The sequence below is a fragment of the Microcaecilia unicolor genome, chromosome 1 (genome assembly GCF_901765095.1).
Source record: "Microcaecilia unicolor chromosome 1, aMicUni1.1, whole genome shotgun sequence".
Taxonomy (NCBI): domain Eukaryota; kingdom Metazoa; phylum Chordata; class Amphibia; order Gymnophiona; family Siphonopidae; genus Microcaecilia; species Microcaecilia unicolor.
In genome coordinates, this window is record NC_044031.1 from 48216669 (window position 1) to 48232687 (window position 16019).

The window sequence follows — 16019 nt, forward strand, 5'->3', positions numbered from 1 at the left end:
GCCCATGAAGAGATGCAGGATACTAAATACGAGGTTAGCATAACACTATGAAAACTTTTTCTCCCAAAAGACTCCAGTGTTGACTTTCTCCCTGGGACTTCTGAAAAGTAAATCTTGGAACTTTTGGCTCTTTTGAGAGCGGATTCAACTGCCATGAAATAGTGAGGAATCTGCTCGTGCTCAAACCTTGAAGCCTTCTGGATCCATACATAGAGGTGATCTTCTTGTCAATAAAAGGAAGGGGGGATCTCCCACATGCTCATCTGCACCTCCTTCAGGATTTTGTGAAAGGAGTTTTAACAGCTTCCTTGGTTGGGTCAAGGAATTGGAAGATATTCAGCGTTTCAACCCTGGGCTCCTCCTCCATCTCCAACTTAAAATGGGATGGCCTAACCATCTCCCTGACAAACTTGATAAAGAGTTTCTCTGGTGGGAACTTACATTTCTGGTGAAGTGAGGAGGGGTGTGAAGGTGGTGCTAGCTTATGATGTCACCTGAAAGCACTGTGCTTTGTGCTGAAAGACTTGTCCCCTACCTTGCATCTGAAAAGGATAATGGGTGTGACCCCAAGGAATTGCCTATCAAGTGACATATCTGGCTCAGTCCAGAGGCATGCAGATAACCCTGAACGAGAATTATTTTTATGCAGTCCCAGACTACTTGGTGCCCTAAGTATTGGGGGATATCTGAAGATGACATCAAAGACATTCTTGTGGTTTGCCTAGCCAAAACAAAAGGGCATAGGCCAATCATCTGTTATGATAATATTGTGGAATGAAAGACATCTCTGATATAAAATTATTTAAGATGCAACTGCAAAAGGCAGAGGACATACAACCATCACACTGTGCACAACCACTACAGAAAGGTACCACCACTTGCCTTGCTACTTGCCACTGCTTTCACTGTGAGATGACTCTACCAATATACCAAGATCGTATAATTTAAGTTCTGTAATCACTATTTACAGGTAGATTTTGTCGGTACACAGTATGTGTTACTATTCCATCTAACTTCTGTTCATTTTATTATCCTAAGCATTTTCATTAGGTGATAGAATTAGAGACTTACAAATCATTTAAGATACTTACCTGAAGCAGGTATTCTCTGAGGACAGCAGGCCTTATATTCTCACAAGTGGGAAATGCGATCCGAATTGCCCAGTTCGGAGCTTATATCAAGCTGGAAAGAGCTTTGTGGCGTAAGAGACTTGCTCCACTGTGCATGCACAAGCGCCTTCCCGCTCACCATGACAACGTGGGACCACCAGTCCAATTCTATAGATTATAAAAAAAAAAAAAAGTACAACTCCTAGGAGGTCGAGGGTTTGTGAGAATATAAGGCTTGCTGTCCCGGGAGAATACCTGCTACAGGTAAGTATCTTCACTTTCTTTGAGGACAAGCAGGCCTATAATTCTTACAAGTGGGGAATTCCTAGCTACCAGGCACACCAAAAACAACCATAGGTAAATTGGGCCTTGCAATGGTGAGGACATAACACAGATCAACCTGAAACTATACACAAACTGTGTGAGAGTGCAGTCTGGAACAGAACAAAACGGGCCTAGGAGGGTGGAGTTGGATTCTAGACCCCAAACAAAATTCTGCAGTATTGTCTGTTCAAACAGACAGTCACATTGGGTGTCCTGCTCAAGGCAGTAATGAGATGTGGATGTGTGGACTGAAGACCACGTTGCAGCCTTGCAAATTTTTTCAATGGAGGCTAACTGCAAATGGATACCGACGCAGCCACGGCTCTGACATTGTGAGCCCTGACATGACCCTCAAAGAGTCAGCCTAGTCTGGGCAAAAGTGAAAGAAATGCAACCTGCTAGCCAATTAGAAATTGTGTGTTTTCCAATGGAGACACCAATCCTGTTGGGAACAAAAGAAACAAAAAGTTGGGTGGATTGTAAAAGGCCAACGCTCACTTGCAGTTCAAGGTGTGCATGTGCAAGGCGCTCTCGTCAGGATGGGCATGAGGTCGGGGAAAGAATGTTGGCAAGACAATCAACTGGTTCAGAAGGAATTCCGACACAACCTTAGGCAGGATCTTAGGGTGTGTGTGGAGGACTACTCTGTTGTGATGAAACTTAGTATAAAGTGCATCCACTACTAAGGCCTGAAGCTCACTGACCCTGCAAACTGAAGTAACAGCCACCAAGAAAATGACCTTCCAGGTCAAGTACTTCAGATGACAGGAATCCAGCGGCCCAAAAGGAGCTTTCATCAACTAGGCGAGAACGATGCTGAAGTCCCATGACACAGGTGGAGGTTTGACGGGGGGCTATGACAAAAGCAAACCTCTCATGAAGTGAACTAGAGGCTGTCCAGAGATGGGCTTACCCTCTACACACTGATGATAAGCACTAATCACGCTAAGATGAACACCTATGAGTTGGTCTTAAGGCCAGACTAAGAGAGGTGTAGAAGGTACTCAAGCAAGGTCTGTGTAGGGCAACAAATAGGATCTAGGGCCTTGCCCTCAAACCAGATGGCAAACCTCTGCCATTTAAAAGGAGTAACACCTCTTAGTGGAATCTTTCCTGGAAGCCAGCAAGACCCAGGAGACACCCCCTGGAAGAGACAAAGAAGCAAAGTCTAGTCTCTTAACACCCACGCCGTTAGGGTCAGAAACTGGAGGTTGAGATGCAGAAGAGACTCCTCGTTCTGCGTGATGAGGGTCAGAAAATAATCCAATCATCATGAACTGACAGTCCTGCAATCTCGCGGTGGGCGGGAAGGGACTCACGCAAGTGCAGTGGAGCGAGTCTCTCACGCCTCAAAGCTCTTTCCAGCTTGATATAAGCTCCAAACTGGGCAATGTGGATCATGTTACCCACGTGAGAATTATAGGCCTGCTTATCCTAGGAATGTCTTTTTTTTGCACTTTATCTTTGTAAATAAATACAATGCAATCCGCTTAAGTGCAAGGGTCTGGGACCAAAGAAATGCATGCAGTTAACCAGAGCGTGCACTTAACCGTAGTGACCCAAAGAAGCTAGACATCTGATAAACATATGTACAGTACTGTTTATTATTATACGTACAGTATACAGTCTCAGTTAACTGACATTAGGCTGGCTTGAAGTAATCAGTTATAGTCCTCTGTACACTCTTGGGTCTGTGAGTTCCATAGACGTTTGCCAGACGGTAAAAACTGTCATAGCACTGAGATCCATTGGCCTCCAGATAGGCCCGCATTGTGTTGAGACTCTCCAGCGCTCTTGCAAAAGTGACAGGAGGAGGTTGTTGAATTTCATCAGCATGTGCCTCTCTGCTCATTTCTTCATCTCATTCCAACACCAGCCGTTGTTGCCTGCATGTAGGAGCATATCTCAACATCAGTGCTGTCTTCAGCTGTTTGTAGATTGTAATCAACAGCTACGTAGCGATGGAACTCCGCTTCAGTAAAACCAGCTGCAGCTACGTAGTGATGGAACTCCGCTTCAGTAAAACCGGCTGGGATGTCAATAACCTCTTCATCTGACGCGTTTGCCACAGCTGCACCTGTTTCATCCCTCTCCACATCCTTAACAAAGTTTGCCCACTTGTAGCAGTTCACAATGGTTGCCTGTGTAACATGATTCCAGGCTTCTTTCTGCATATGTAGGGAATCCAACAGTGATAGATTACGAGCCAGTTCAACAGCACGCTTACCTTCCCAGTCTAGTCATCCATAACGCTCATCAGATGACGTAGCACAAGAGCCTGATAATGTTGGTTGAAATTGGCTATTATGCCCTGATTCAGAGGTTGGATCAGAGAGGTAGTGTTTGGTGGTAGGAAGACCACCTTGACGTTAGACAGTCTGACATCATCCCTGTGTGCAGCACAGTTATCACAAAGCAACAAAATCTGACGCTTTTGTGCCCGCATTCTAGTGTCTAACTTCTTTAGCCACTGCTTCCAAATTTCCCCACTCATCCACAAATTTGCGTTAGCCTCATATGACACAGGAAGTCGCTTAACTTTCTTGAAGCAACGGGGCTGTTTGTTCTTTCCAATGACGAGAGGTTCCAACTTCTCACTCCCATCCATATTGCAGCAAAGGAGGATTGTCAGTTGGTCCTTCGATGTTTTACCTCCAGTAGTTTCGGCATGTTTGAATGCAAGCGTTCCATCAGGAATCGCTCGCCAGTAGAGACCATTTTCATCAGCATTGAAAATGTCACGAGGTGAAACCTTGTTCAAGATGGTAGGAAGAAGAACTGAAACAACCCAATTTTCAGCACCAAAGACATCAGCGTCTTGTTTCTCACCATGCTGTTTCTTGAATTTTATGCTGTTCCTTTCCTTCCATCTTTCCAACCATCCAACAGTGGCTTTGAATTCAGTCAGTCCAAGACTTTCTACCTGGTTAGCTTTCTCCATAAGCAGTGGACCACTGACAGGAAACTGTCTGCTCCTGACTCGAGAAAACCACCGAAGAGCATTCTACCTCCTCAGCTTTTCCTGCACGTTTTCGTTTTGGATTTGTATTGTTTTGCCACTCTTTCTGCTTCAAGACACGTGAAATTTGACTGGGATTGACACCATATTCTTTAGCAATAGATGCTTGACTTTCTTTGTTTTCTAATTTTTTTAAGAACTTCTATTCGTTCAGCCAGTAAAGTCTTACAGTTCTGCCACCGCTACGACGACGACCCCGGTGCATGCTCCAACAATTTGAAATCTCGGTTGCCACGCATCAATCGGCTTCCATATTCCATGCACGCGCTTATGTGGAGTCTTTCCTGCAGAGGAGCGGTCTTGAACCATGCATATAAGCGAATCTTGTACTTATCAGTGGTGCGCTAAAATGAAGTTTGTCCCCATAGAAATTGATGGTGCCAAAAACGGGACCGAAGTATGGCATGCAGTTAAACAGAGAATGCTCTTATCCGACGTGCACTTAAATGGAGTGCACTGTATTCCTCTATCTGTGTGATCTGTGCTGCTCATCAGTGAATAAGAAGGAATTCTGAATTTTGGAACCTGCGTTTAGATATATTTTCCCCTAGATTTAGTGCCTTTATTTACATGTCTATGGTACATTCCTCAGAGGGAAAGTGCTATAACTGGACCCCTCACATAAACCATCCCCTTGACAAACTTGATGGACTAGAGTTCCCCTTGACAAACTTGATGGACTAGAGTTCCTCCGATGTGGACTTGAGGTGAGAAGGGGTCTGAAGAAGGACCTGGGGATCCATCCTCAAAGAAAACCGCTAGTTCATCATCAGAATCCCACAAGAACTCCGAATCAAACATATTAAAAAAAAAAAAAAAACTCCAGTGGAGAAGTTTAAGTCTCTGCCTGCTTCGATCTACTAACCTCTGGGTCAGGCCTTGTGCAAGGGTATTGAAACATTGAAGATCGTGGATGCACTGGAGATTGCCATTGGCTCTGAACTCTTTTGAGGCTTCGCTTTAGAAATGTCTCCTGCAGGCAGCACATGGATCTGGAGAATAATTTGGATCATGTCCAGTCTCAACATTGGCAATGTAAAAGCAACATTATCAAATTGAGCAAAGAGCTCAGCTGCCATCAACAAAGGTGTGGGTATCACAGTAGGAGTGACCATGCCCTTCTGTGCTAAATGGAGTGTATCGTAAGTGGGGTTTTGCGTCTTTGGAGGCTGTTGCACTCTCTCCGATGTCACGGAGGATGACCAGTTCTCACATCTGAAGGGGGGGGGGGGGGTGGTGGTGCTTGAAGGACACTGGCAATCTCAGTTCTCTTGGTGTTGTGCTTCAAGGAGGCAGGATGTTGAGGCATCCCAGGATCCATTAATGATCAGAATTGCAATTTCTCTGCTTTGATAAAGATGAGGACGAATCCCTTCCTCTTCTTTGGACGGGAATCAGATAATGACTGATTCTAATGGCATTTATCAACGTCTGATATCAAGGGTGAGTGAGACACTCTCGATATAAATGCATCTCCTGTGTCCACTGCAGGTCTGGGACCCATGGAGATTGATGCTTTTGATGTAGATACTGACTAACTAGTCTTATCTGTGCCAAAATCTTCTTGCGCTGTTTCTCAGGGTCATGAATCCTTCTCTTTGACATCCATGAACACAGAATATAATGAGAGGGAACAAGGTCAGGCCCCAAGCATCAACTGTATATCTGTGATACATATGGTCATGTTGCTTTGGAAGCACTTCTTGAAGTCATGGGCCTTTCCTCCTGGGACATTCTGGAAGAAAAACAGCTGCAATAAAATCAAAGGAGTTGAATGTGAAAAATAACCCAAATGGGAGCTTGAAACTTAAAGAGGTCTACATTGAGCCAATAAAACAAATAAAGGAAACTTCAAAATAACAAAAAAAAAAAATCTAACTAGATAGGTCACCGGAAAGTGTTCCACATGACAGTGAAGGGAACTTACATAATTTGACAAAATAAATTTGGAGATAAAGTTCTGATGAGATCACGATTGTGTCCTAACAGCTCCACAGAAAACACAAGACTAGTATGGTCCCACACAAACAGCAGACTGGAGATGGCACATATGCATAGTTGAACTGTCTCAAAGTTCTGTAGTCAGTACTGGAGAAAGGTTCCAATGTCGTGCTCCATCAGATGACATCACCCATGTTGTGAGAATTAGTGTATCCAGCTTGTCCTTGAAGAATTTTGCTTTACTAGCAGATTTATTTCTTGATTTGAGATAATTTCACAAGATGACATGTTTAGAAATAAAAATAAAACAAAGGGCACAGACATTCAGTAGGATTTAAACGGGTAGGAAGGCTTCTACCCAGTTAAATTCTGCTGGCTGGTTCTGCCACTGATATTCAGTCAAAACAACTAATCAGAACAAAGTCTCCAGCCCTATGATTCCCTAATAATGATGAAGGACTTCAACGTGTCGGGCCACAGTATATCTTTAACTGAGCCATAAAGCACATTATCATCCTTAGTCCATTGTGTGACTCAAAATAAACTTGTGCAGTGAAAACTTTACAAAAATCACTTTGTATATAATAAACCTTATTCAAGTAAGTTCAACTGTTTTTCCAACAATAATTTATCTGACATTCCCTTGTTTCCACACAATCATGTTTTGAAATCTGCATCAGGAAGTCAGAAATTCAGTCTGATAATGTACTTTATGACTCAGTTAAAGATATACTGTGGCCCAACACGTTGAAGTCCTTTAATCATTATTAGTGAACTATAGGGCTGGAGACTTTGTTCTGACTAGTTGATTATTTTGACTGTAATTGAGCGAGAACTGTATAGAGCAATTTTAGTTCTCTGTGTCGGGCTGATATTCAGTAGCACTTAAGTGGGTAATGCTACTGATTATAAGCACATACCTTCATGGTACTAATCGGTTAGTACGGGGCAGAGTCAGGACAGAGCCAAGATAGTAAATGGATAAAGTTACGACAGCAAAAAGCCTGACCTAACTTTATCGAAGCACTCCTCTGAATACTGGCTGACAACTGGATAATTTCTGGCAGCTGCCAAAGACCTGGATATTCAAAGCAGGTACCTGGATTAGGCCTGGCACTGAATATTTGGATCAAGGTCTGTCCACAGCAGTCAGTGCCTCTGTAATCACTGACAGCTGCAGGCTCAATATTAGCCTGAAAAAAATTGAAAATAAGGTCATGATTTTATTAGACTAACAAAACATTTTTTGACTAGTTTTTGGATGCCAAAGCCTCCTTTTAATTTCCCTAAATCTCACCTTTCAATTTCCATGCCATTAGCCTTGAGATGGGCTGGGTCTGGATCACTACTGGACCTCGACAGAAAACGTGCTCTGAAAATGGCAGATGTAAATGTTACACAAGCAATTCTTCTAAATGCTGCTATAGGTATCTGTAGGCAGGTGGTGTGCAAATCCTGCAAACGTAGGGGCCTTTTTACCAAACTCTGGTAAAAAGTGGCCTCAGTGGGCCCTTAAGTGGGTCTTTCCTGTGCGCCAAGGCCATTTTTACCGCTGTAGTAAAAAAGGCTATATTTCCTATTTTTTGTATTAATGGCCACATGCTAATTTTCCCATTAGCATGGGGCCATTAAAAAATATTAGTGCATAAGCCCTTACTGCCACGTATTTTGCAGGTGGTAAGGGCTTATGTGCTAATCAATTAGTGCGTACTAATATAGCTGTGATTGGCACAGACACGTCCCCTCTGTGGAAAATAAAAAATGATGTTTTTAGCACATGGTTTACATACATACAGTGGGGGAAATAAGTATTTGATCCCTTGCTGATTTTGTAAGTTTGCCCACTGACAAAGACATGAGCAGCCCATAATTGAAGGGTAGGTTATTGGTAACAGTGAGAGATAGCACATCACAAATTAAATCCGGAAAATCACATTGTGGAAAGTATATGAATTTATTTGCATTCTGCAGAGGGAAATAAGTATTTAATCCCTCTGGCAAACAAGACCTAATACTTGGTGGCAAAACCCTTGTTGGCAAGCACAGCGGTCAGACGTCTTCTGTAGTTGATGATGAGGTTTGCACACATGTCAGGAGGAATTTTGGTCCACTCCTCTTTGCAGATCATCTCTAAATCATTAAGAGTTCTGGGCTGTCGCTTGGCAACTCGCAGCTTCAGCTCCCTCCATAAGTTTTCAATGGGATTAAGGTCTGGTGACTGGCTAGGCCACTCCATGACCCTAATGTGCTTCTTCCTGAGCCACTCCTTTGTTGCCTTGGCTGTATGTTTTGGGTCATTGTCGTGCTGGAAGACCCAGCCACGACCCATTTTTAAGGCCCTGGCGGAGGGAAGGAGGTTGTCACTCAGAATTGTACGGTACATGGCCCCATCCATTCTCCCATTGATGCGGTGAAGTAGTCCTGTGCCCTTAGCAGAGAAACACCCCCAAAACATAACATTTCCACCTCCATGCTTGACAGTGGGGACGGTGTTCTTTGGGTCATAGGCAGCATTTCTCTTCCTCCAAACACGGCGAGTTGAGTTCATGCCAAAGAGCTCAATTTTTGTCTCATCTGACCACAGCACCTTCTCCCAATCACTCTCGGCATCATCCAGGTGTTCACTGGCAAACTTCAGACGGGCCGTCACATGTGCCTTCCGGAGCAGGGGGACCTTGCGGGCACTGCAGGATTGCAATCCGTTATGTCGTAATGTGTTACCAATGGTTTTCGTGGTGACAGTGGTCCCAGCTGCCTTGAGATCATTGACAAGTTCCCCCCTTGTAGTTGTAGGCTGATTTCTAACCTTCCTCATGATCAAGGATACCCCACGAGGTGAGATTTTGCGTGGAGCCCCAGATCTTTGTCGATTGACAGTCATTTTGTACTTCTTCCATTTCTTACTATGGCACCAACAGTTGTCTCCTTCTCGCCCAGCGTCTTACTGATGGTTTTGTAGCCCATTCCAGCCTTGTGCAGGTGTATGATCTTGTCCCTGACATCCTTAGACAGCTCCTTGCTCTTGGCCATTTTGTAGAGGTTAGAGTCTGACTGATTCACTGAGTCTGTGGACAGGTGTCTTTCATACAGGTGACCATTGCCGACAGCTGTCTGTCATGCAGGTAACGAGTTGATTTGGAGCATCTACCTGGTCTGTAGGGGCCAGATCTCTTACTGGTTGGTGGGGGATCAAATACTTATTTCCCTCTGCAGAATGCAAATAAATTCATATACTTTCCACAATGTGATTTTCCGGATTTAATTTGTGATGTGCTATCTCTCACTGTTACCAATAACCTACCCTTCAATTATGGGCTGCTCATGTCTTTGTCAGTGGGCAAACTTACAAAATCAGCAAGGGATCAAATACTTATTTCCCCCACTGTATATCCCAAAATTACTACACAACGCCTCAACATGCCCTGTAGTAAGCCCTTTAACGCTGTGGAAAGCATATGTCAGTGCTTACCGCAGCTTTGTAAAAGGACCCCATAATGTTCTCTGTTCTAAATACTTGCTGGCAAAAATCCCAGCTTGAAAAGTTTAATATGAAGAGAAAAATGGCTGCTTGCTTCAAATTTAGGAACCTGAGGGGGTCTTTTAATTAGGAGCGCTGGAATTTTTAGCATGCGTTAAAAATAGGTGCGTGCTAAATGCTAAAGACACCCGTAGGAATACACTGGTGTCTTTAGTGTTTATCGCTCGCCTATTTTTAATGCGCGCTAAAAATGCCAGCGCGTCTAAGTAAAAGACCCCCTAAGTTAGGTGAATATATTTTTTTTTTTTTTAAATTTTAAATAAGTTTTTATTCAACACTGCAATAAAAAGGAGTTATACAATAAACATCGTTGTAGCCTCAAGGCTACTGATTATCTAAAACAGCTCTAGCTCCGCTATAACACTTATCCAAAATTGTATTATTTTCCTCCCCTCCTCCCTATCCCTTCTCCCCCTCCCCCCCTCCCATGCTCGTGTGGTTACCCTTCTGGAGTGTCTATGGCTTTATTCCAGATTCGGTCCAAGTTTGTCCATTCTGTCGCTTCTGGTTTATATCTGCCCATTCTTTGATCTATCATTTTCTCCAGATCCACTAGGACCCGGAGTCTCGTTTTCCAGTCTAAAATCGTTGGTCCTGTGCGTTGTTTCCAGTGAGCTGCAATCTCCATTTTTGCTGCTGCCAAACAGTTGAGCCGTCTCTGCCATTTCTGGCCTCTCTTATTGCTCCATCCTATGAGACACCACTTCGGTTCAGGTAGAAACTGAGTGTCTAGAATCAGTGTCAAATGTGCCGTTACCTCCATCCAGAAAGTTTGTATGGGAGGGCACGTCCACCATACATGTAGAAAGTTACCCAGTGCTGATTCGCATCTCCAGCATCGATTAGATGCAGTTGGGTACATGCGCTTCACTCTGTCCGGCGTATAGTACCATCTGCTTAAGACTTTATAGGCATTTTCTTTTATTAATACACACACTGATGATTTTTTCACCTCCAAGCATATCCGTTCCCATTCTTGCACACTCATGTCAATATGTAAGTCCCGTTCCCATGCTTTCATGTAGGGTACTTTAATAAATGTATCCCCTTGTATATACCGATAAAGTTTGGATATGCCCTTCCTTCCTCCCTCCAGAGTTTCCCATGTATTTTCCAGTTTTTCCCCTTCCCTTGGGTCTGCCTGTAGCCACCCCTGTGATTGCATATAGTGTCTAACCTGTACGAAGGCAAAGTAATCTGTCTCTGGGAGGTCATATTCCCTCTGTAGCTCCCTGAATTCTTTCATTGTCCCTTGGGACATGAGATCTCGGAATGTCTGCAATCCTTTCCTAGACCACTCCCGGAATGCTCTTCCCTCCTGTCCCCCTGGGAATGCATCCTCTTGTATGATATGTGCCAGAGTGGAAGTTCTCCCCCCTTTTCTAAATTTGCGTTTTAGTGTTTCCCATGTATTTCCCAAGTGGGCTATGAAGGGGCTGATACTCCTCCGATTGGATATAGGCATCGAACTAAATCCCCAAAGGCCTCTCTCTAAGTTACAGTGTGGTGTAAGGTGTTGTTCTAGGACTGCTACCTGTGATCTCTGCCCCCTGTTTTAATTGCGCTGCTTAATAGTACCAAAGAAGATTCGGAAGCCCTCTCCCCCCTTTTTCCACGCCCCCCCACATGATTCGCTTCGATATCCTAGCTTGTTTTCCCCCCCAGACAAATCTTGATATATCTGCTTGTAGTTTATTCAATGCCCCTTTGGGGATTCCCACCGGTAGTGTTTGGAAGAGGAATAGTAATCGAGGCATCAGATTCATTTTAACTACTGCTATTTTGCCCCACCAGGATAACAATCCATTTTTCCATCTATTCATATCTTTCCTAAGTTCTCTCATTAGTGGTTCATAGTTCAGTCTGTAAAGCTGTGCCAGGTCCCGGGGTAGCTGTATACCCAGGTATCTGAAACTAATCCTCGTCTTTTTGAAGAAGTTTTGTAGTGTTTCCTCAAAGGCTGATGTGGGCGCCGTTATCCCCATGACTTCCGATTTGTCATAGTTAACTTTAAAGCCGGACACCCCTCCGAATGTTTTAAGCTCCTTGCATATGTGGGCCAATGTCTCTTCTGGGTGTTGCACATAGAAAAGGATGTCGTCCGCAAATAGCGCTATCTTGTGTTCTCTGTCTCCTATGCGGAGCCCTTTTAGGTATGCAGTTTCTCTAATCTTTTGCGCTAAGGGTTCAATTGCCATTGCAAACAATAGGGGTGAGAGTGGACATCCCTGTCGTGTGCCTCTCTGGATTCTGATTGGAGCGGAGTACCCCCCATTTATTTTTATCCTAGCTACCGGTGCCTCATATAGCCCTTGTAGCCATGTCAGAATCCCCGGTCCAAACCCCATGGTCCCTAGCACTTTCCATAGATATTTCCACTCCACCCTGTCAAATGCCTTTTCTGCATCGGTGGTTAATAGCATAAAGTTCTCTTCCCATTTTTGTGCTTCTCAGATTACATTTAAGGTCCTTCTGATGTTATCCGCCACTTGGCGTTGGGGTATAAAACCTGCTTGATCCCCGTGAATGAGTTGGGGCAAGAATTTATTAATTCTTTCCGCCATTACCTTAGCCAGGATCTTGATGTCCACATTTATCAGTGATATTGGTCGGTAAGATCCGCACACTGTTTGGTCCCTTCCTGGCTTAGCTATCAATGAAATTCCTGCCTCTTGCATACTTTGCGGTAGCTTCCCTGACTTGAAGCACTCATTTCCCACTCTCGCCAATAGGGGTCCCAGTTCCTTTCCCATTAATTTATAGATCTTAGCTGTGTACCCGTCCAAGCCTGGTGCTTTGCCCCCCCTTCAAGCCTTTTATGACCCCCTCTACCTCTTCTAATGTAATAGGCTTATCTAGGCTGATTTTTTGTTGCTCTGTCAGTTTGGGTAGGTCCAACCCTACTAGATAGCCCTGGATCTCTGCAAGGGATGCTGTTGTCTCTTTGTCATACAGGGCTGAGTAGTATTGTGCAAAACGTTCTCTGATTTCCCTGTCCTGATGAAGCAGTTTATCTCCCTATCCCTTTAATTTCGTAATTGTGCTACCCATTTGCCTCTGGCGCAGGCTGCGTGCCAGCATCCTGCTCGCTCTATTGCTGAATTCAAAGAATTTTTGTTGAACTAATTTTCTATGATATTCCATCTGTCTAATTTGTATTTTTTGAAGCTCTGCTCTGCATTCCTTCAGCTCCCGTAGGACAGTGTGTCCTAGCCCCCCCTGGTGCTGGGACTCTAAAGTCGCTAATCTTTGGCGCACTCTCAACTCATGGTTTTGTCTCTCTCTCTCTTCTTTTGGCCTCCCCTCTTTATCAGGTGGCCTCTTAACACTGCTTTGACCGTGTCCCAGAGAGTCCCATCAGAAACATCTCCTCTGTCATTATGGAACAGGTAGTCCTGCACTACTGCTTTAAGTTCCTCGCAGGCCTTTGCCTCGTCCAGAAGGGATTCATTCAGTCTCCAAAATGTGTTGCCCTTCTCTCTCCCCAATCCTCTCCAGGAAACCCACACAGGGGCATGATTGGATGCGTGTATATTCCCTATGGTAGAATCTTGTACCTCTCCCCATAAATTACGGGAACCCCATATAGCGTCAATCCTTGTGTAGGTTTGTTGTGCAGAGGAGTAAAAAGAGAATGTCTTTTGTTCCGGGTGTTGCATCCTCCATATGTCAATCAAATCTAGCTCTTTTACCAGCCTTAATAGTTTGATTGTGTTTGCCTGTCCTCCCCCCTTCTTCCCTTTTGAGTGATCTAAATCTGTCGTCGTCCAATTGAAGTCCCCCCCTAGAATTACTTCACCTGCTACGAACTGGGTAAGCTCCCGTCGTAGGGCCTCAAAAAAGGTTCCCTGGCCCTCATTAGGCGCATATATGTTCACAAGTGTGATTGGTTTGTTATTTATGCTTCCTTTGACTGCTATGCATCTGCCTTGGTTTTCCCTATATGTATGTTCATGTACAAACGGGACCTTCTCCTTTATGTATATTGCCAACCCTCTCTTTTTCCCCCCTCTGGGGTCAGCTAGAGTGTAACTTTGACCCAAATTTATATATTGTATTAACCGTGTATCCTTCTTTTGTATATGTGTCTCTTGCAGCATGATTATGTCCCACTGCATTTTGCGAATCTCTCGAAATATTATGTTTCTTTTCTCTGGGCTATTCAAACCATTTACGTTCCAAGATCTCACTGTTATTCCATCCCCCCCCCCTCTTCCCCCCCCAGCCTCCCCCTCGTGTTCCCCCATAACTGGCCACCAGCCGGTGTTGCCAGTTTGAATCCTGAGGAAGTGTCGCTCCAATGGGGCCTCCTACATTACAGTATTTCCAGTGTCCCCCCTACCCAGCCCCCCTAGCACGCCATTCACTCTCCCCATCCATCCACTCAAAAAATACTATTAGACATTTCATAGTCACCTGGGCAATTAGTTCTGCTAAGTCCTCCCGCTAGGGGCTTATCAGGTGTCCTCTTCCTGCTCTGCGTGGCTCGTGCTGTGTCTTTCTCTGGGCAGCGAGGTCCTTACGCTCTCTGCTTCGGGAGTTCCATTCTTGCTGCCTCTCCGATATGTCCCTGGTCTTTTGGGTAGATCCGTGCAGCCCAGTGCTGCTAATGTTTTCCAAGCTCCCTCTGGCTGCTCCAGTTTCTTTGTTTGACTTCCCGCTGTAACCATCAGTCCTCTTGGATAAATCCAGCGGTATCGTAAGCCTGCTTTTTGCAGGTAGCGCGTCACCTCTTTAAATTCCCTTCTCTTTTGCAGGGTACTCTGCGCCAGGTCTTGAAATATCTGTACCTTGACGTTCTGCCACAGGACCTCTCCCATCGCTCGTGCTTTCCGCCATACCTTTTCTTTTACCTGGAATTCATGGAAGCAGGCGACAATGTCTCTGGGTTGGTCGCCTCGCTGTGGTCCTAGACTCCTATGTGCTCTGTCAATCTTTATTTCAATCTGCTCCTGAGTCTCTTGAGAGCTTAGTCCCTGTTGGAGGAGAAATTTGCTGATCTCTTGTACCAGTTTCACTGTGTCTTTATATGCTGTTTCCTCTGGGAGCCCTTTGAATCTCAGGTTGCACCGCCTTGAGCGGTTCTCAAGATCTTCTACTTGTTGTTCCAGGTCCAGCTGTTTGTCTGCTGATACACTCTTGCTCAGGGTGTGTAGCTTGCCTGCTACCGTTTCCACTCGCTCCTCCGTCTCTGCCAGTCGATTGCCGATTTCCTTTACTTCTTCGCGGAGCTCAGTTACCGCCGCTTGAATGCTCTTCCTGGTGGTAATCATTTCGGATTTGAGCTCTTTAAACCAGCGTTTAATTTCGCTTTTTTCCATCTCCCCAGTGCTGTGGTCCTCGGGCTCGTTCTCTGATTCTGTGTCTTCCGGCGCCATTTTGGCGCCTCGTGGGGGTTGTGCTGGGTTCGCCCTGTTCGCCCCTCGCGCTGGCTCTCCAGTGAATTTGAATTTCGCGAGCTTTTTTCTTGCTGCCATGGACTTTTAGCGGGCTGCTCTGCACCACGATCAGGATGGGAGGTGCGTTTTATTCGGGGTCACCGCGCTCTTTTGCTAGCAATCCCACGGAGCTCTTGATTTAGGCTTCCAGCTCCATCGGTGACGTCACTTCCTCCTCAGGTGAATATTTTCAACTTATCTTAGCCATCTACATTTTGGAAGAAAATAGGCTCCTAAATTCAATTTTAGGAACCTAGAACTGAGGCTTCTTAATTTAGACCAGCATTAATTCCCCCAAGTTAGGCACTTAGTACTGAAAATCAGTGCTGAGTTCCTAACTTTTTTCTCCCAGCTTGGCCTTGCTCATACTTTTAGGTGCCAAAAATTAAACATCTAGTAATTATGGGCACCTAAAATCTACATACTCGAGGGCAAGAGTTTTATTTTGGCAGATCTAAACACCTAGGGATAATTCTAAAAGAAGCAGCTTAGTTTTCAGGAGTGAGAACAAACAAATGCTGGCATTCTAGTCATTTATGCAAATATGCGGTATTCTATAAGTAGGTGCCTAGATGCGATGGCACATACTTTGCAGGTCATCATTCATATTGATATATAAAATCTTATAATCTAAGCATAGTCTTTTGCCA

General features: G+C 44.6%; 1 protein-coding gene across 1 annotated transcript in view; it reads right to left on the reverse strand.

Moving 5' to 3' along the window:
- Positions 1 to 16019, reverse strand: part of SETD2 (SET domain containing 2, histone lysine methyltransferase) — a 482526-nt gene that overhangs the window by 127793 nt on the left and 338714 nt on the right. The window contains 1 exon segment of the mRNA XM_030196916.1: positions 7691 to 7765. Within this exon segment, the coding sequence (XP_030052776.1) occupies positions 7691 to 7765 (75 nt within the window).